Source organism: Prunus mume, linkage group LG2, assembly GCF_029339155.1.
Source record: "Prunus mume cultivar Tortuosa linkage group LG2, ASM2933915v1, whole genome shotgun sequence".
NCBI lineage: Eukaryota > Viridiplantae > Streptophyta > Magnoliopsida > Rosales > Rosaceae > Prunus > Prunus mume.
The window spans coordinates 9500972-9519774 of record NC_142699.1 but is presented as its reverse complement, the minus strand read 5'-3'; the positions used below and the strand labels follow the sequence as shown (position 1 = coordinate 9519774).

Genomic DNA, 18803 nt, shown 5'->3' with positions numbered 1-18803 from the left:
TTTATCGTGTCATATTTTACAATTTCATCAATTTTGTATCTTTATCATCAATTTTAATCCACCCAATATTTGTCCTTGGAAAAAAATTTAATCTTTTTTTTTTTGGGTGGTTGTCCAAGAGTTCACCGCAACAACATCCTCAGGCGGGGGTTGATGATGTGGCCAGCTAGGGAAGCCGCCACCAGGGGTTGCCTATAGTTACTATTAGCTTCTTTGCACGCGTTTCCGCGCCTGCAATAAGCCCTTTTTAAAAAAAATTTAAATTTATTTTAGAATTAAAAAAGATAATGGGTAGTTGTGTTCCATAAAAATATGATTCATTATATGATTTTTCTTTTCATCTTAATTTATTTAAATATGAAAATGTGTGAATTTACCATATTATCCTCATTTAATTAATAATTTTAATTCTTAATATTTGGATTAACCAGTGACCTTTTCTAGTATTTTGAATGTTTCACAATTCTTTGCATTTTGCTTTATATATATATATATATATATATATAGATAGATGATGATGTGGCCCACGATATTTGCAGACAGTATAATAACTACTGGTATGCTTCTTTGCAAATTATTAGTTTGATTTTTCCTTCCTCAATATTATTAGTATTTAAAAAAAGAAATAGAATGATCGGATATTGAAATTTGATCTTGTTGGTATTTTAGCTGTAATTAGGCACAGTTTGCTACTAGCATCACATAATTATTCTTTTATTAATTACTTCAACATGTTATATTCTGAAATTTTTTTAATCTCCCAATGGGTTAAATTAATTATGTTTTTTAGAAAGAAAGACAAACAAAAATCAACATGTCCCCTATGATGCAAGTACATATTATATTATTGACTTGACGCATTAATGGTTTTCGAGGGATGTGGTTTCTCTTCTGCCATACCTTCACAATTTGGATTATATATGTAGGTAGGTGCATAACAGTATTTATCAAAGTGGTTTGTAGCTCAAGAGTTATGCACTCGAGGTCTTAAGTTTGATTTCTCTCTCTCTCTTAATATTTTGAGAAGTTACTCGTCCAATATTTTCTTTGAACAAGGACAAGATAAGAGAACACAAAATCACATTCAATAATCAGAATGAAAACCTTACTAATTCAAGGTCCAATAGGTGTCATGATATGCTGATGCATGCAACACATAATAATATATAGCCAAATGCTCATGATGGGTGGGTTTCAATTGAAACGTACACATGCAAAATTACTAAAAAATGACCGATAAAATCAAGATCGTTGACTGATAAATTATTTGTAAAAGTGATTTGATTTGCAAATTAGCGGTCTCATATTCGAAGTCCACACTTTGATAGTGTGTTTGAGAAATTCCATCATTCCTCTCTCAATATCGTTTGTATAGAAAGAAAAAAAAAACTATAACAACAATAGAGAGGAGGGGCCCTTGCCAGATTTAACTTGGGCCTCAAACGTATGAGCCCAAACTCAGGCCCATGAGTACCTTCTCTGATGCTGAGGGTTGCGCTTGCGCAATCAAACTCTTGGTGGACACTCTTTGCACCGTTTCCAACTGACCGACTGCGAGCCGTCGCGCATTTCTTTGACCCATAAAACAAAACCCACAAAGCCATCGCAACAGCCTCCTTCGAACCCAAACCTAAACATTTCTTTGGCTCTGCGAAAAATCGCATCGACTCTTCAGCGCGAAGCTCCATAGCCAGACAGAGAGAGAATGCCAGGCCTAACATGCAACGCCTGCAACAAAGAGTTGGCGGACGACGCGGAGCAAAAGCTCCATTACAAGTCTGAATGGCACCGCTACAATCTCAAGCGCAAGGTACCGTCCATTTTTCATCTTCTTTCATCTGCGTATATATCATTTCTAGGGTTTTAGTTTGATTGTTTTTGTTCAATTTGTTGATTACTGCCCCAATTTGCTGCTGGTTTAAGATAGGAAAAGCAAGGGATTTGAAATTCCCAGACGATGGAATAAGAAAACGAATTCCAATTTTCTGGGGCAAATATGTTTCGTTAGGCGTTTTAGTTTCTTTCTTTTTTTATTGGATCTCAAACAGATATTGAAAATCTTTTTGGATGCTTCATTGTTTAAGATGCCAATCTTTGGATTCTAAGATTTTGGTCTATGACTATGAGCAAATATCAGTTTATGCAGGCATGTCTGATAAAGCTGAGCTGAAGTTGTCTTTAAATTCACTTTTGCCCACAGGGGGATTATAGATTCTGTCTTCTATTTTGGTTTGCGATTAATTAATTTGACATTGGCTACAAATGGTGTCGTCTTGTTAGTACTCACTTGATGAAATTCTTTTATTGAATGTTGTTGTATATTATGGCATGCTGTTGTTGCTTTGTAGCGCAGAATCGTGTTCACTTACGTTATTACATACATGTTTGATTATCTTTAATAAATTCCGAAGTATTCTTTAAAATAATCAGGTAGCCGGTGTTCCCGGGGTGACTGAAACATTATTTATAGCAAGACAAGATGCCCTCGCCCAGGAGAAAAATGGTTTAAGTGAAACCCCGATGCTTTACAGTTGTGGTCTTTGTGGCAAAGGGTATAGAAGTTCTAAGGCTCATGCTGAGCATCTCAAATCACGAAGTCACATTCTGAGGGCCTCTCAAGGGACAAGTGATCAAGAAGAGAAGGCAATAATTAGACCACTTCCCAGTCGTGTTGTGAATAAAGCTCCCCCCAAAAGACAGGAAAGTGATGAGGAAACTGAAGAAAGTGAAGATGAGTGGGAGGAGGTTGATTCTGACGAAGACTTGGTTGGTGAGACTGCAAAATCTTTGACTGAAATGAACGTAGATGAGCATGCCTCCAATGAGGATATGGATGAAGATGACTTTGAGGAGTTGGATCCATCCTGTTGCTTTATGTGCGATCTAGAGCATGATACCATTGAAAGCTGCATGGTTCACATGCACAAACAACATGGATTCTTCATTCCTGATATTGAGTATTTAAAGGATCCAAAAGGCCTCCTTACTTATCTTGGTCTTAAGGTACTGAAATACCTTTATGTTCTTTTCCTGGAGAAACTTGTTCCCATTTTGGCTTTTTCTTCAGAGATTTGTTGACTCTTCGCGTCTTAAATTTTCAGGTTAAAAGGGATCTTATGTGTCTGTATTGCAATGATAGGCGCCATCCTTTTAACAGTTTGGAAGCAGTTAGGAAGCATATGTCGGCAAAAAGCCATTGCAAGGTACATTATGGCGATGGTGACGATGAAGAAGAAGCCGAGTTGGAAGAGTTCTATGATTACAGCAGCAGGTTATTCAATTTTGTCAATGGCTATTGTGTTCTGTTTTTCATTGTAAGCATTACTTTTCTTCTGTATGTGTTTGTATCTCTTAGCTGAACTGCTTCTGTCTTGGTTTTCAGTTATGTGGATGAGGCTGGCAAACAATTGGTTGTATCAGGTGATATGGCAAACAGTGTAGAACTTGGGAGTGGTGGCTCTGAGCTCATCATTACTAGAAGATCTGATGATGGCACATCAACCAAAACACTTGGTTCCCGGGAATATTTGCGCTATTATCGCCAGAAGCTGCGCCCATCACCTACAAATGGTACCGCCATTACAGCTGCATTAGCCTCAAGGTTTGTTCTAATCCCTTATGCTGGGTATTCTCTATAGTTTGACAGTTGACTAAACAATTTGGATCGAGCCTTCCCCTATATTCACGTTGGAAAAAATGATAAGAAATCATGTGGTGACAGAAGTTGTGTTCTGATTTTCAGGTACAAGAGCATGGGGTTGGCGACTGTGCAGTCAAAAGAACGAATGGTCAGGATGAAGGTACTGAAGGAAATGAAAAGATCGGGAGTGGAGGCTATGCGCAGTAAGATGGGAATGAAAAGCAACGTCATCCGGAACCTGCCCAAGAATTGCACATATTAGTCCTCAATTACTCCTATTTCTGGAGTTGAATGAATGTTGGAGGCCTAAAGTTTCAGTAAGCACTTTTAAGTATCTTGGGTGGGTTGTTTAAGACCGTTTGAGTATTCATAGCAAGTGGCAAGATTTCTTTTGTATGAACTACAATTTACCAATAGCAATATTTTGCAAGTGTTATGGTATGAATGTCTATGTTTTGTACGAAATATATATTTTTTCTTTCTACATAATTAGAAAAACAATTTTAATATTTATGTTAAATCGCAGGAGATACTTCTTTATTTCTGGGTTTTTTTCATGGTCATCTTTTGGGAAGATTTGGCTGCTTAATATGTGCTCTGTCCTGTTGGTTAATTTTGAATTAGGGTATTTAACAGCCCTGTTTGGTTCATGGAAAAAGGAGGCTTGAGAATGGGAATTCAATTGTTTTCCCATGTTTGGTAAGTCCAGGCATGGGAAATGATTGCTTGGCACATGGAAAAGTAAGGGAAAGTGAAGCCCTCCTTTTAACCTGGGTTTTGTTTTCCCTCCTTATGGGAAAGTTTGGAAAAATGAGCTAACATTCAATGCACAATTTTCATGGCTATTTTGTCCCTATGAACAATTTATAATTACAACGTATCATTAAAAGCATTCTTTTTTTATTTGATTTAATATGGGTATAATTGAAAAATTATACAAATTTTATTTTTCATTCCTACTTAAAACAAACATGGGAAATGAAACAAATTGAAATCTCCCGATTACTTTCTTGACATTACCAAACGTGAGGAAGGAATCTTTCATTCCTATTCCTTGGGAAATGACATGGGAAATAATTTCCTCTTAAATTTATTCTGTGAACCAAACGGGGCTTAAGAACATCCATAATAGAATTCATATCATTGGATAAAATTTAGGGAGGAAATGAGAAAACCCACCTCCAAGTTCCAACTCCTAAAATATGAAGACCTTTTGGAGCTCCTAAATCTAAGGAGAGATAAAGGATTTCTAGTGGCTCCTATAATTAAATGCTGCTTTAATTTAATGTTATTTTAAGCATTTATTTAAATAACTATTTTTTTTATTATTATCTATATATATAAAGCAAAATATAGAGAATTGTGAAACATTCAAAATAACAGAAAATGCCCTTAGTTAATTCAAATATTAAGAATTAAAATTTTGAATTAAATGAGAATAATATGGTAAATTTACATTTTTTTTCATATTAAAAAAATTAAAATTAAAAACAAAATCAGATAATAAGTCCTACTTTTATGGAACATAACTACTCATATTATCTTTTCTTAATTCTAAAAATAAAATAAAAAATAAAACCAATTGGCACATGCATGAAGGGGCTAGTTTTATATAAAGAGGGAGAATTTATGCTAAAATAAAAAACGAAATAAATCATTTATGATTTTTCTTTTAGACTATCATTGAATATGCTGTAGCAAGAGAGATGTCTTTGTCCTTGGAACAGAGGCGGAAGAGAATAATTCGGGTAGAAAGAAAAATATGCTGATATAAATTGGTCACTCTAAAAAGTAATTACATACTAATTATCGATTTGGCCAACAAAGTCTAGCTAGTGCCCAGTGAAAATGGGTCTTGACTTGCATATCGAAATTCCATGACACCTTGATCATGTTTATGACAAATAGCCCCCTCCCCCTTCCTGACGTTGGCAAAAAGAAAATTATCGATTTGAGAAAGAAAAAAAAGGAAGAAAAAATCCATTCACATCATCGTCACCAAGCAAGAAAAGATTTTCAGCCATGCATATTTTCAGGATTATAAAGGTAAAAATAAAAAGAAAAAATTAATTTTAAAACTTTAACAGGTGTGCTGAGAAAATAAGCTTAAAGACTAACGAGTGTAGAGAAAGTGTGAGTGAGAAGGGGGGAAGGAGATTTTGGTGACTACAGTAAACACTAAATTAGTCCACAAATTAATAAGATATGAAGCAAAGGTTAGACTTTTAAGCAACAAAAGGGACCCATGGAACCCACGGATGTGTCATGTAATGTCCAATCAGCACACCTCATTGCAGATCTAACAATATACAATCCAGATGTAGCTTGCTTTTACATGTAAACAAACCACTGAAGAGATCCACAGCAATCTCTTTCTTGCCCCTTCACTTCTACTCTAGTTAAGCACTGCCACAAGATATATAATACAGATCTAATGAGATTTACTTGTTCACAAAATAGTGTTAAAATTCATGGAATTGATAGATGTACTGTACACGGAAAATGAGTTGGTTTTTATTTATTTATTTATTAATTATATACTGGTATAGATAGATTACTTCATGAAAAGGCCATTGCAGGGAAAACTTCACCTGCACAAAAGAGGATGCGTAAGATCCACGAGTAGAGCATACCTAAATGTCATAGAAGCGAGAACGACGTCTACGTGAACTGCAGATAAAAGAGCAAAATGCATAAGTTTTAGGTAAAGACTAGAAACCAATAAACTCTACCTACTCTTACAAAACTAAAACGAGAGCAATAAAGCTCAACAGTTAGTATGCGCATGTGCAAGTGCTGAGCTCCCCAAACCCCTACTTAAAGAGATTCCTACTGGCACAGGTAGCTAGTCCAACGAGAAAATGAATCATATGGTGCATTGTTTAAGTTTATTTCAGTAAGATGGTGTACTAGATTTCTTGCAGCAGGTGTCCTCGCCATGACTAGGTGGGGATATACGATATTAAAAGATAAGTTATGCGTTCCAATTTAATTCATAAAAGTTGATGTACAAACACAACTGTAAATAGAAAGATACTATCAGCCAAATCATGCAGGCAAAGATTAAAATCCAAAGATACAAGAATGAAAAAGAAACATCACAAACCTGCGATGACTGGAGCCACCCCTGGAGGAGCCATTTGTACTCATAAAATCATCATCAGTCTCATCTGCTCTATACTCAGGGAATTCAACAGATGCCACAGAACCTTCATCAGAATTCGAATTATCGTAGCTTGCTCGGCGACTTCCCCTTCTTGCATCACCAACTCTTGACCTTCTTCTGTTTCTAGAATTTCGTAAGTTATCAAAAACCTGATATAAGATACAGGAGGTCCACCAGTTACGTTCGTCCCCATGGAAGTCCTCAAACTCATCTCCAGTCTCATCATCACCATATTCAATCACATAGTCTCCTAAAACCACCCCACGAGGGACTTCTGAATGAATAGTGCTCAAAACATCTATGATCTCGGAGGACTGCTGGAAATTATCCCAATCAAGCTGCCGAGCAGGATCAATTTTTGAAGGACGAGAATGAGGATGCTCTAGTTGAGCATGTTTTTGCAATTCCAAGTATGTACCCATAAACGTACATTGATGCTCCTCACAACAACGCTTCTTCACATCTAGATGTCTACGAGCCTTGTCAACAACAACCCACCCAGTAACTTCCCCCCTACACAAGGGACAAGTAGGCCTGCAATCTTCTTCTGATGCCATTTGTTCAGTATTTACTGCAGGACTCACATCAGATTTTGAAGGAGATGACATACCATATGCACTTTTGAAACGGTCTAAACAATTGGAGTGTAAGTGGTTTGTATCACAAACAAAAGCATGGCATCCTTTCTCATAAGATGAGCACTGAAGGAGTACACCGTTGTGAGGGAAATCCAAACATATAGGACAAGTCACATCTTCCCAATTTGTATTTAATTCAACATCTTCCATATTGAATGAACTGGGTTGAAGCCCAATTCCTCTTTCATTAGAGGCTTTAAAGGCCATGAAGGGGGCTATTATTTAGAATTGGCACAAGCACATGACAATGCACCCCACGCTTGGATCAGACACACCACTTAACCAATGGGAATTCTGAGAATGAACTACACAATCTTCCAGGTCAACAGTCACTTATCCCATATGATAGCATCCTACAAAAGGCTGTAAATGATCACAATAAGTATGGATGGATGGTGAAACGCAAGCTATATGAAGAACTGCAAAATTGTTCCCTACATTCTATACTCTGGATGAAAATTTTAATAACCCATAATTAAAAATAAAATTTCCACTGACTGGAGTTATTACGGCACATTAGAGGAACCTTATAAAGGACATAAACCGACGGGATATTAGATTGTAGTGAGCCAAGAAACACCAGTTTGAACAACACAAAACTCAAACCAGTTTAAAAAACCTCACAAAACTGCTCTTAGATTAGCATACTACCTTTATCTATGACCTAAATGTTCAGCATGATAGCAAGAAAAGTAGGCTTTGCAGAGAATCCGGACTAAATTTTTTTGAACAGAGGCCGGTAAAACATGTTCAGTAAGACATTTCTTTTTTTCTTAGAAAGCAGCCATGACCTACTATATGGATTTAGCTAAGCTGAGTAACCAAACAATATAGAACACAATAATATCTATACATAAGATCAATCTATTTAATTCTTCTGAGTTGGTTTCAGTAACCAAGATGTTACGCGGTATGTTTATCTCCAATTCTTCAGGTTTAGAGTTGAATAGAACAACCAAAAGAAAAGTCAACAGGCGCAAACAGCCCCCACAGGAAAATCAATTTCAATAAGCAACTTCTTCAGCATATTTTAAGACTAGTATTTGACTTTAATCAAATTCAATAACCCATTACCCATACGCTTCATACATACTAGCAAACCCAGCAACAACTCTTAACGATTCGAAACTATCCATGAAGCTGAAATGGGGTCAATAACAAACTAATCAATCCAAAATTATAAACATTAAATAAATTGATTAAACCTGCATAAACACCAAAGATTCATAGTTATTCTGAGCAAATATGAATCAGAATCAATAAGCAATCACACAACACACACAACTGATCAAACCAGGACTTGGGTATTCAGTCAACTGGCAAATGATCCAACAAAACGACCAAGGCAGCAAAATCATTGAAGAAATGTTAAAAGATGAAACATTTACGCTAATGGGTATTCACTTAAATTAAAAAAGTCCAAGGCCAAAAATTGAGGCACAACAATAAAAATTGGAAGAGAAAAACGAAACCCAGAAACTGAGACACAAAATTTGCAACCTGGCTCACCTAATATGTGAGAATCTTCGATTGAAAAATGCAAAACCCCTCTGGGTAGAGACAGGGAGAGGCAGGGAATGAGAGAATTTTAATTTCCTTTTCTTTTTGTTTTGTTTAATTTATGAGAGTAAAAGAGAGCATTCTTGGTCTCTCTTCCTTTATGCGTGTGTGATTGGGGAGAGAGGTCAGTTTTCTGAAGAGTAGGTAGGGTCTCTTTCTCTTTCTTCCTTTTTTTTTTCCTTTCCCAAAAGAATGATATATAAAAGGCAAATTATACATCCAAAATTGTTGGTAAATTGACTAATATACCCTTATGCTTCTTTGACCAAACTCATGTGACAGTGACAGAATCCATTAGGCTAGCAAGCCATTCACACTGAACTTCTTTCTTTCATATGTGGGGAGTGGATTATGGATTGTCTGCTGCTTAAACCATAAAATTTGTTTTTCTTTTTGGGTATATTCATGTAATTTTGTTTTTCCTTCAATTAGTTACTATATTTGATAATGAATGTATTTACATACATGTGTATATTCCACATACATAAGAACAGTATTTTTTTTCTTGTTTAATATGTTGTGCTTTTAAATTGATAATAGGAATCATTGATTAGGGAACAATATTTGCACTCCTCGTATTAGAGAGATAATCAGTAATGTTGTCAATATAGTAAATGTAATATTCTGGTTAAGAGATTTTCAGATATTATTACGCAATAATACTTAGCGTTACTGAATTATAATAATACAAATTTATAAATAAACCCAATTCTAGACATGTATTTATAAAAAAACCCTAACACTATTTAAACATAGAAACACACCCAAAATCAACCCCAAAATCAACAATTGTATATTTTTTGGGTGTGTTTATAAATGGGTTTTGAGTGTGTGTAATGATGAGTTTTGAGTGTGTTTATAAAGTGTTTTGGGTGTTGGGTTTTTTTATAATTTCAGCCCCCATTTTGGGTGTTTTAGTGAAACCCCCTTATAATAATGTCTAAATGATTGATCAATATAAATCAATAAGCAACATAAAAGTAAATCATAGTAATAATTTCGTTTTCTATCATTTTGTTGGGGTTTAAGTGCTTCATTTTGTCATTATTAGTAAAAGTTGCTTTTTATTATGTCATGGTTCATCAAACATCAACCAAAGTTGACCCAAAAAAAACATCGATCAAATTGACTTGCATGTGAGGTGTGGAGTTGTACCCACTTTGGTGGGCGGTAACCCGGTTAAGTACTTGCATGTTCCAAAAAAGTCAAGCTCCTTGCAATTCATCATTCCCCAAACTCCAAAGTCAAATACCACAGTTTTTTATTTTTTGTTTTTTGTTTTTTGTTTTTTGTTTATTTAAATAATTTTTTTATTTATCATTTTCTTGTGTAATAAAATGTCATTTTCGCAGTAAGCAACAAAATATTAAAACATAAAAAAAAAGAAGTTCTGATTTTGGAGTTTGGGGTTTGGTTTTCTTTATAACAATTTTGGGGTTTGGTTATTTATCGATTTCATGATCTCTTATGACATTGTTTATTCAAAATGACAAGTGGCTGATTTTAATACCTAATTATTTTAAGTAGAATAAGAAATCTCTTATGACATTGTTTATTCAAAATGACAAGTGGCTGATTTTAATACCTAATTATTTTAAGGGAGTTTTACTAAAACACCCAAAATAGGGGTTGAAATTATAAAAAAACCCAAGCACTATTTAAACATATAAACACACCCAAAATCCATCATTACACACACTCAAAACCCATTTATAAACACACCCAAAAAGTTGACTTTGGGGTTAATTTTGGGTGTGTTTCTATGTTTAAATAGTGCTTGGGTTTTTTTATAAATACATGTCTAGGATTGGGTTTATTTATAAATTTGTATTATTTTAATTCGAATGAGAACTGAATAAAGGAACCAAATCTCTTTTTTTTTTTTCTCTCAATTCTCTCACATCAATCAAATTTCATGTAGATCCTATGGTATATCATGGATTTCATCTCGTGCTAGAGAGTAGAGAGAAATTTAAAAAAATATTGAATTACACAACATTTGTTTAAGGAAGAATAAAAGATAGTCAATCTTTAAATGCGAATATTAATCCTAGAATGATATTTCTCTGTAGTTTGCATGCGATTTGGATTCGCTCAAACGTAAATAGTTTGTAAATAATTGCGTGCTTGGAATTTTCTAGTTTAAAAATAACATAAATAGTTTTTTTTAATCAATAACAACATAAAAAAGATGAGAAAATTACACACCAATGAGCAATGACTTTCACAAATTGGGTTTCTTTTTCTTTTTGTATTTTTGTAATTTATTTTTTAAGAACAAGTCGGGGTTTAGAAATAACTTAAAATGAAAGGAAGAAGAAACCATTTTATAAAGTGTAAAACACTAATTTATTCTTCTCTCTTGCCAAAGGAAAATGAAATGGAGAAAAAAAATTGACAAATATGAATTTTCATTTTACATAATTAATATTGTAGACCTTATATTAACCATTATGCATGAAAGAACCAATAAATTTTACAAATGAGTCCTCTACAAAGTACAAACCACTTGGTGTGGTGTACATGTGTATATGAAGTTCTGAGCCGAGACTGCTTAATGCACATACAACAACCAAACCCCAAAATTGTTATAAAGAAAACAATTCAACCCCAAAATATAACCACTTTTAAAACTGACCTAAACCCTGAAACGCCATTGCGGGTTGGTATGAGTGTATGACCAATTGATCATATTCTCCCTGCACAACCGGAACGGTGAATGAACTATTTCTGCTCCTCAATAATCCGGGTTACAATGCCAACGGCAATAGTGTTTCCTAATGCCCTTAAAAAAGCCCTCCCAAGGGCTCTAGAATTAGAGAACTCTTCCACACAAACTGGCTGCTGCAAAACAACCTGAAATAAGAGCAGGAAAGGATTGGTTACTATTGATACCAAAAGTACAGTACAATTAACCTGCAAAACAGCAAGGAATGGTTTTGATCTTATTCACCTCTACAATGGCGTTCTGCTTTGCAGTAAGACAGCGAGGAGCCTTTCTTGCCACTTTGCCAGTCTTGGGATCAAGTAATGACGATATTTTTACAACTCTGGCAGCCTCCTTTGCATGGTGTATGTGAAATTCCAACTGCTCATTCCAGTCATATTAGATCGCTTTCCATAAAACAACAGTGATGCAAACAGCAAAGTAATTTGTCACGCAAATAAAATACAGACCTGAGAGCCAATTAAAATTGGGGTTGTAACATCCAAAACCAGCACCTTCAATTCCAAATGTTTTGCAACTGCAACTGGGAAACCAGGGTGACAGAGCACACCTCCTGCCATCACATGACCTCCATCTATGCCTTGCAGAGTAACAGCCACATTGTCACCAGCTCTCGCAATTACACAAGCCTGAGAGTCACGTTCTAAAGAGCGTACGGTCCCTAATTCTCCCGAAGGCATAACCAGAACCTACACAATTAACTCATTATGGCTACAGTACAAGGAAAGATACAAGGGTGGTGGAGCAAAGGAACTGTTCACTCATATATAATTGATTTGGTTAGACCAGAAATCTGATTATAAAATGGATTACTTGCATTAGAACATGCATGAGCCTGTCATCAAATCGTATGGATCAACTTTATCCAAGAAATAACAAGAGACACAGACGGCCAATTCAATAGCTCATGTCAATAAAAACCACAGCGCAATAAACTGTTGCTATACAAGTATAAGCAATTCCTATTAAACCCAATTGCCTGAACGTACAATTGGATTTTATTGGAATTGTTTATACACAGGACAATGTTCTCTTGTCAGACTTAATTTAGACCACACCAACAAAATCCAATTGTGTGAATGTACTGTTCCATTTCATTGGAATTGGTTCTCTTGTCAGACTGTTGATTCAGACTACACATTTAAAGTTTCAAACACGATCCACCTGATCAATAGCATAGAATGCGGATCATCAACCAGTCTGATAAAAGAATATTTTCCCATATGCACACTTACATGTAAGTATGTACATGTGCGTGGATATTCTTGAACATATGAAATCTATGGTTTTAACTGATTCACTGAACTATCCATTTGGGAAGGGACCAAACTTTTAGTTAGATTACTCACAACGACATCTAGTACTACCCACCAACATACCTTGAATCCACTTCGGAGAGCTCCAGCTTCCAATTTACCACAAGCAGATACCTGTCCTTGTGAAGAAGATTTAATGACATCACATATAGGCATGAGCAGTGGCTTTGAAAACTCTCTTGTGGGAGGTTGGAGGGAATCAATTGCATCCAACAGGTAAGGTCCACGGTACCTGCATTTCAGTTACCTCAGACTATTTTTCATTTACAATAACAACTGCACAAAAGGAAAAGTTCTCCAACAAATTTCATTAAGATGCTACATTATTTACTTCTTAGGGTGAGCTACTATCAGAACATGAGCATAGGATTGCATTATATGGGCCCTAAAGAAGATATTTTACATAAAACAAGTTACTATTCCATTATTTTCAATACAATGGCTTCCAAATGATCTGAAGAGTTCACATAAGTAAAAGATTAAGATCCTATGAGAGAGGGAAAAATTCCATAACAACAAAAATCTGCAATACAATATTAGACCCTATAACTAAGCCCACTAATAAACTAATACCCACATTCTAAAACTAATAAATAGAAACTAAATAATAGTAAAAACTTGATTTCTAAGTTTGCTCCTGCGTATAAAATAAATACTACTTTTCTTCTCATATCCATCATCGGTAGTGATTTTGAATAGATGAAAAAGCAAGCAAACTCACCAAGAAGAAAAACGGGCATCAGAAGGAGCTTCTACCAAATTCTGATTTTCCATGGCACTCAGTGGAATCCAAGACACCAAAGAATCTTTGAAGCCACAGGAACGGAGAAATGTTCCAAGTCTCTGTTTAATAAAATCAAACCGATCCTTGGAGTACTCAACAATATCCATCTTGTTCACGGCAACTATAATTTGATCAACACCAAAGCTTCTGATAAGTTGTGCATGCTCCTTTGTCTGTCCCTTGCTACCATCCACACCAGCTTCGAATGCGCCAACTGAAGCATCTATGAGAAGTATCGCAGCATCAGCTTGTGTTGCCCCAGATATCATGTTTGGAACAAAATCTTTATGGCCAGGGGAGTCAAGCACAACAACATGATATTTTCTGGAATCAAAATATGCAACGGCCACTGTCATAGTTATTCCTCTTTCCCTTTCTTCTGCACTCTCATCCAATGCCCAAGCATATGCGAAAGACCCCTTACCCTGATTAAATCATGAACCCAAGTTGAACACAAGATTCGAGGTTCTGAAACACTCAAATACTAAATTGCAATGAGGTTACCTGTAACTTTGCCTCTTTCTCATATTTGTGCATTTCTTTTTTAGATATCCTTCCCAAAAGATGAAGCAGTCTACCTGAGAGTGTTGATTTTCCAGAATCAACATGGCCAACCTACAATAACAAGTGAAATAAAAATTGGCTTCATTTCCTATGAAGTAGTAGTAGTAATAATAGTAGGAGGAATAGGATTATACGACCATAATCAAGTGGCTTACTATTGCAAGATTTAGTTGAGTCAGTGTATCTACAGCTTGGTCAGGGAGCATCCACTTTTCAGGTTTGTAGTCCGCTTGTGAATGAGATCCTCTAACATTAACATTATTAGAAGATCCAGGTCTAGCATCCAAATCCAAATTTTTCAAGCCACTGGTAACACTCTGCTGCTTGCCCCTAATCACAGAAGAATTTGTGCTCTCATCCAGAGTGTCATGTCTGCTTCTTGGCTGCGATGCCGACGAACTTTCAGACAATCTACCATTTGCTTGTAAAGTAATTATGTCACTACTTCCATCGTGATAGCTGACTGTCCGATTCTCCAACTGGTTTCCCTCATCAAATCTATCTTGTTTACTTCTTTGCCCTATTGCAGAGGAGCTATCTGACCATTCAGCACTTGATTGTACACTAACTGCACCACTCTTCTTAGCAACCTTCGAGGAAACTTTTGAAGATTTCAAGTCACTAACACTGGCTGCAAGTAAAACATAGTAGAAGACTGTATCAAACATCTAATCTCAGAAAAGCTAAACAAATGCATTTTAGAAAAATGACCAATAAAGCATGTAGTCTTCTGAAAAATAGATGATTAAAAGAACCTCTTAGTGCACTAGGCAAATATTATATGCAATCGGTTATGGTAGCAGGTTTCTTCTCAGTCCAGAACCAACCAAACAGTTTCTCAATTACGGGCCTGAAACAACCCATTGTTGAAGACCCCCAAACAAGCTCAAGCCATGGAAAGTTCTGTCCAGGTTTGGCAAGAACTTCTAGATCTTTTATATCATAAGTTAGCTTATATTATAAGCACAATAAAACTTTTAAATTTCAATATAGCATTCCTCTAGCTCTCTCCACAGCTTACTATATTAATATGGGAACTTTTCTCTATAGACTGGAAGTTGTGATTAATGCAATTCACATCACGATGGAACTTTGATAAAATAAGAAAAGTATACCTTTTGAACCCGTTCTAGAGGACCACAATCCATTAGAAACCAAATCATCTGGGGACGGCACATCAAACTTGAAAGGAGCTGTATCATCAATGCAATTAAACTTAGAAGTCGCAAGATATATGTCACAGCTATATCGAATGATATTTTTTAAGAAGCAAGATGGTAGAATGCTTGGATTAAAAAGCATCTCTCAACTGTGAAAATGATGATCTAATTCTACTCCACATCATCTTTTGGAAAAGGGTGCAGACCTATATTAATATGGTGATTGTTATGAATGTTAAAAGCATTATAGAATTCATGAATAGGTCCTTGGAAATCCCCAAGCTTGTGGAAATTATTGCCCTCTTCTATCACAAAATCATCTTTCTGCTGATGAAATAGTACAGCCTGTTTGGGTATCTGGTGCGGCAATGATGCAAAAAGAGACTTGGCCATTATGGATGCTCCAGAATCTTTGCATCTGCCTTCAACTGCATGAAAGATATCTACTCTAAAAAAGGGCAATGAACTTGATTTTTATTTTATAGGATGCAATGAACTTGAAATGAAACCTGAGTAACAAGGACACTAACATAGAAATATTTGCCTGAAACAGATGAGATCCACCCAAAGGGTGATCTCAAATGAAAGTTAGATTTAATATAGTATCCTTCGCAAACCAAAAGATACATACAAATTCTTCTTATATTGCAAAAAGGAAACAAGGGCTAAGCAAAAGGAGTGTCCTTGTCACACAGAACTCCAATCAAAAAATAAAAATCATAGAGTAGTAAATTATATTGTGAAGCCTATGATACACTTATTACCTGTTTTCTTATCACTATTGCTTTTCACCACAGGGTTTCGAAGAACCCCACAAATGTCGCATGCAGACATGCTCCCCTCATTGTCGTACGTGCAAATGGAACAACGCCAGACCTCAGGCCTTTCAGTTTCCCGCTTCGACTCAAGTGCTTTGCCTGTTAAAGCAATTACATGTTGAGCAGTTGGTATAACATAACATGTATAATATCAGCACAACAGTTGCATATCTGAAGGGTAATTATTAGTAAACAAACTATGTGAACAGATAAATAAGGATTTATTGACAGAGACTTCGCAGTTTACAAACTTAGCTAGCATTTTTCTGATTGCAAGGTAGCACGGCATCATATGAGATTTTCAAAAAATAAAAAATTGGACAAGCCAACATCTTCTAGATTGCACAAACATCTTTCAATCTAAAAGTGAATTGAACCTTTGTGCTTTTTGAAGATTGAACCAACACAACAGATCACTGAAGCCAATATACACTTGTATCAAAAAGGGAAATAAGCAAGGGAAAAATTACTCCAAAACCCGTAAAATAACATGCAGAGTGAAACTGATCTGATTACCCACTCTTCTACTCAATGAAACATAAAACTTAAATACACTATCAAAAGGCCACTGTCAACCAATGGCAATAGCCTCAAGAAGATGCGACTAAGGGCACAACCAAACAAGATAAAGCCCGGGTGAAACAATGAAATAAATTCAAGTTAAAAAAGTCACTAACCATTATTTTTTATGGCGGAATCATCATCATCATCATAATCATAATCGTCATAGACATCGTAGTCATCATCATAATCAACTCCATAGTTGACTTTATGAGGCATGGTCCTACGGAAAGAAATGGCTCAATTAAAGACAAAAGAACTCACATACAGAAAGCCAACTTTAATCCAACAATAAAATGTGTATACGTAACTGAATGAACCAAAGAGGGACATACCCAGAAGATGCATACAACGAGCAACCCTTATGAGGGTTGATTTAACAAATGTGAACTTAATCTAATTCACAACAATGATTTTTCAATGCTGAAAACTATTGTACGAGTTTGATTTTGAGCTCTGGAATATATTGCTCTGTCTTTCTCCCACATGAATGAAGCTGCACCCAAACATACATGTCCACAAAAAATCAGTTCTTATTACAAAATTGAAATGCTCTGTTTTCTTAAAACAATAAGAATCTGAAACATCAAAAACTGAAGCAATTTAGAGAAAATAAAAGCACATTCGAATCGACAGTTTTCTCAGCAACCAAGCCACGTTTGGAACAACTTGTTAATTACACATTCACGCCGAATGAGATTTTGAGGGGAAAATTCAGTTGAATTTGCACCAGTCTCCACCCAAGTAATATCCAATAAAAGAAATTCGAATAAATAAACAAGCAGAGACTGCCGCATATTGAAATTCGATGCATTCCAACGCTTCACCGAAAGAATTAGGGTTTACCTGGTGCAGAAGAAGTAGTGACGAGCAACGGAAAAGACGATTCTTTTTCTTTCTCTTCTTCTTCGTTTTCTCTGGCTCAATACTGGACTGGATATCAAGGAGGAAATTGAAGGAAGAGGTTACCTGAAAACACTCTCTTCCTAATATAAAACGTTGAAAAGAGAGAGAAAAATAAAAACCTTTCCTGGTATGCGAAAACGAAAAAGGTCTTTATTTATTTATTATTATTATTATTGTAATCGATATCAGCCAGGAATGGTTCATTGCATTCATTCATTCTATTATGTTTGCTTTTAAAAACAATATTTTTTGGTCAGTCTTCCACTAGCCAAATCATAATTTAACGTAAAATAAATTTTATATATTTTAATCTTTTAATAGTAGAGCCGAACGGCTATACTCTTTGAATATATGCGAATATTTAAAAATAAGAATATAGCCGAGCGGCTATAATATTTTAAGGTATTTGAATATTTTTACAGTATAGCCGCTCGGCTGAAAATATATTTAAAGAGTATAGCCGTGCACTTATACTCGTTTACTTTATTTGAATATGGGTATAGCCGCCCGGCGATACTCTGTTCGCTGATGCCTCATGCTCTCCATCTGAACCAGGAGTTGTTTTTGTTGCATCCACTAAACAGGGGCGAAGCAATTGTTCCGAAACTAGATTTGCTTTATGGAGTTAAAATTGAAGTTACTGTACCTACTGAAGAAGAACGCTTTCAATTTCTCAAGCTCAAAACGAGACAGCTTCCTTTGATTTCAACGTTGACCTACAAGCCTTAGCTGCATCTTGCAATGGATTTGTTGGGCCTGACCTTGAAGCTTTAGTTCGTGAGGCTGCTGCGCGTGCAAATAAAAGGAACTCATATGCAAATAAAGATGCTGGTGTGTTAAGCTTAGCAACAGAAGACTTGGAGCATGCAATGTCTGAGGTTAAAGCAATTATAACAAGAAGTGTTCCGGTGGAAATCCCAAAGTGACTTGGGAAGATATAGGAGGATTAATAAAGATGTGAA

At 35.7% G+C, this 18803-nt stretch overlaps 3 protein-coding genes across 15 annotated transcripts; 1 reads left to right on the top strand and 2 right to left on the bottom strand.

Moving 5' to 3' along the window:
• Positions 1–1547: 1547 nt before the first annotated feature.
• On the top strand, positions 1548–4180 carry LOC103320088 (Zinc finger protein 622). Its single transcript, XM_008221707.2, has 5 exons — positions 1548–1810; positions 2431–3003; positions 3102–3271; positions 3383–3601; positions 3743–4180. The coding sequence occupies exons 1-5, from the start codon at positions 1706–1708 to the stop codon at positions 3900–3902; spliced, it is 1227 nt and encodes a 408-aa protein (XP_008219929.1). The 5' UTR covers positions 1548–1705; the 3' UTR covers positions 3903–4180.
• A 1209-nt stretch (positions 4181–5389) lies between these two features.
• Positions 5390–9176, bottom strand: LOC103320086 (E3 ubiquitin-protein ligase, putative (DUF1644)). 9 transcript variants are annotated; one of them, XM_089045542.1, is made up of 5 exons: positions 8954–9175; positions 8519–8584; positions 6747–7807; positions 6232–6310; positions 5813–6046 (listed from the first exon to the last, which is right to left on the bottom strand). In XM_089045542.1, exons 3-4 carry the CDS (start codon positions 7649–7651, stop codon positions 6274–6276), a joined length of 942 nt encoding a protein of 313 aa, XP_088901668.1. In that variant the 5' UTR covers positions 7652–7807; positions 8519–8584; positions 8954–9175; the 3' UTR covers positions 5813–6046; positions 6232–6273. The 9 variants fall into 9 exon arrangements, 8 of the variants coding, with proteins under 8 accessions (XP_088901670.1, XP_088901668.1, XP_088901669.1 ...); XM_089045543.1 differs by having other exon boundaries at positions 6747–7797; XM_089045544.1 differs by lacking the exons at positions 5813–6046; positions 8519–8584 and adding an exon at positions 5390–5562 and having other exon boundaries at positions 6274–6310; positions 8954–9176.
• Positions 9177–11398: 2222 nt separating this feature from the next.
• LOC103320085 (Translation elongation factor EF1A/initiation factor IF2gamma family protein) lies at positions 11399–18038 on the bottom strand. Of its 5 annotated transcripts, XM_008221702.3 has the most exons (13): positions 17782–18038; positions 17271–17431; positions 17052–17158; positions 16321–16473; positions 15763–15984; positions 15512–15589; positions 14552–15027; positions 14337–14447; positions 13770–14257; positions 13112–13280; positions 12182–12421; positions 11958–12092; positions 11399–11860 (listed from the first exon to the last, which is right to left on the bottom strand). In XM_008221702.3, the coding sequence occupies exons 3-13, from the start codon at positions 17152–17154 to the stop codon at positions 11729–11731; spliced, it is 2307 nt and encodes a 768-aa protein (XP_008219924.2). In that variant the 5' UTR covers positions 17155–17158; positions 17271–17431; positions 17782–18038; the 3' UTR covers positions 11399–11728. The 5 variants fall into 5 exon arrangements, with proteins under 5 accessions (XP_008219924.2, XP_088901428.1, XP_088901426.1 ...); XM_089045302.1 differs by lacking the exon at positions 15763–15984; XM_089045300.1 differs by lacking the exon at positions 17271–17431 and having other exon boundaries at positions 17782–17926.
• Positions 18039–18803: the final 765 nt, after the last annotated feature.

What these genes read in the sequence shown, in the direction of transcription:
- LOC103320086 (XM_089045544.1), bottom strand. Translation starts at nt 7,651, where the DNA reads ATGGCCTTTAAAGCCTCTAATGAAAGAGGAATTGGGCTTCAACCCAGT. An exon ending in GGTGGCTCCAGTCATCGCAG is followed by an intron (nt 6,311 to 6,746) that starts GTTTGTGATGTT and finishes TTTTATCTGCAG; the next exon opens with TTCACGTAGACGTCGTTCTC.
- LOC103320085 (XM_008221702.3), bottom strand. Translation starts at nt 17,154, where the DNA reads ATGCCTCATAAAGTCAACTATGGAGTTGATTATGATGATGACTACGAT. An exon ending in TTCCGCCATAAAAAATAATG is followed by an intron (nt 16,474 to 17,051) that starts GTTAGTGACTTT and finishes TTGCTTTAACAG; the next exon opens with GCAAAGCACTTGAGTCGAAG. An exon ending in AGCAGAACGCCATTGTAGAG is followed by an intron (nt 11,861 to 11,957) that starts GTGAATAAGATC and finishes CTCTTATTTCAG; the next exon opens with GTTGTTTTGCAGCAGCCAGT.
- LOC103320088 (XM_008221707.2), top strand. Translation starts at nt 1,706, where the DNA reads ATGCCAGGCCTAACATGCAACGCCTGCAACAAAGAGTTGGCGGACGAC. An exon ending in GCTACAATCTCAAGCGCAAG is followed by an intron (nt 1,811 to 2,430) that starts GTACCGTCCATT and finishes TAAAATAATCAG; the next exon opens with GTAGCCGGTGTTCCCGGGGT. An exon ending in TTCTATGATTACAGCAGCAG is followed by an intron (nt 3,272 to 3,382) that starts GTTATTCAATTT and finishes CTTGGTTTTCAG; the next exon opens with TTATGTGGATGAGGCTGGCA.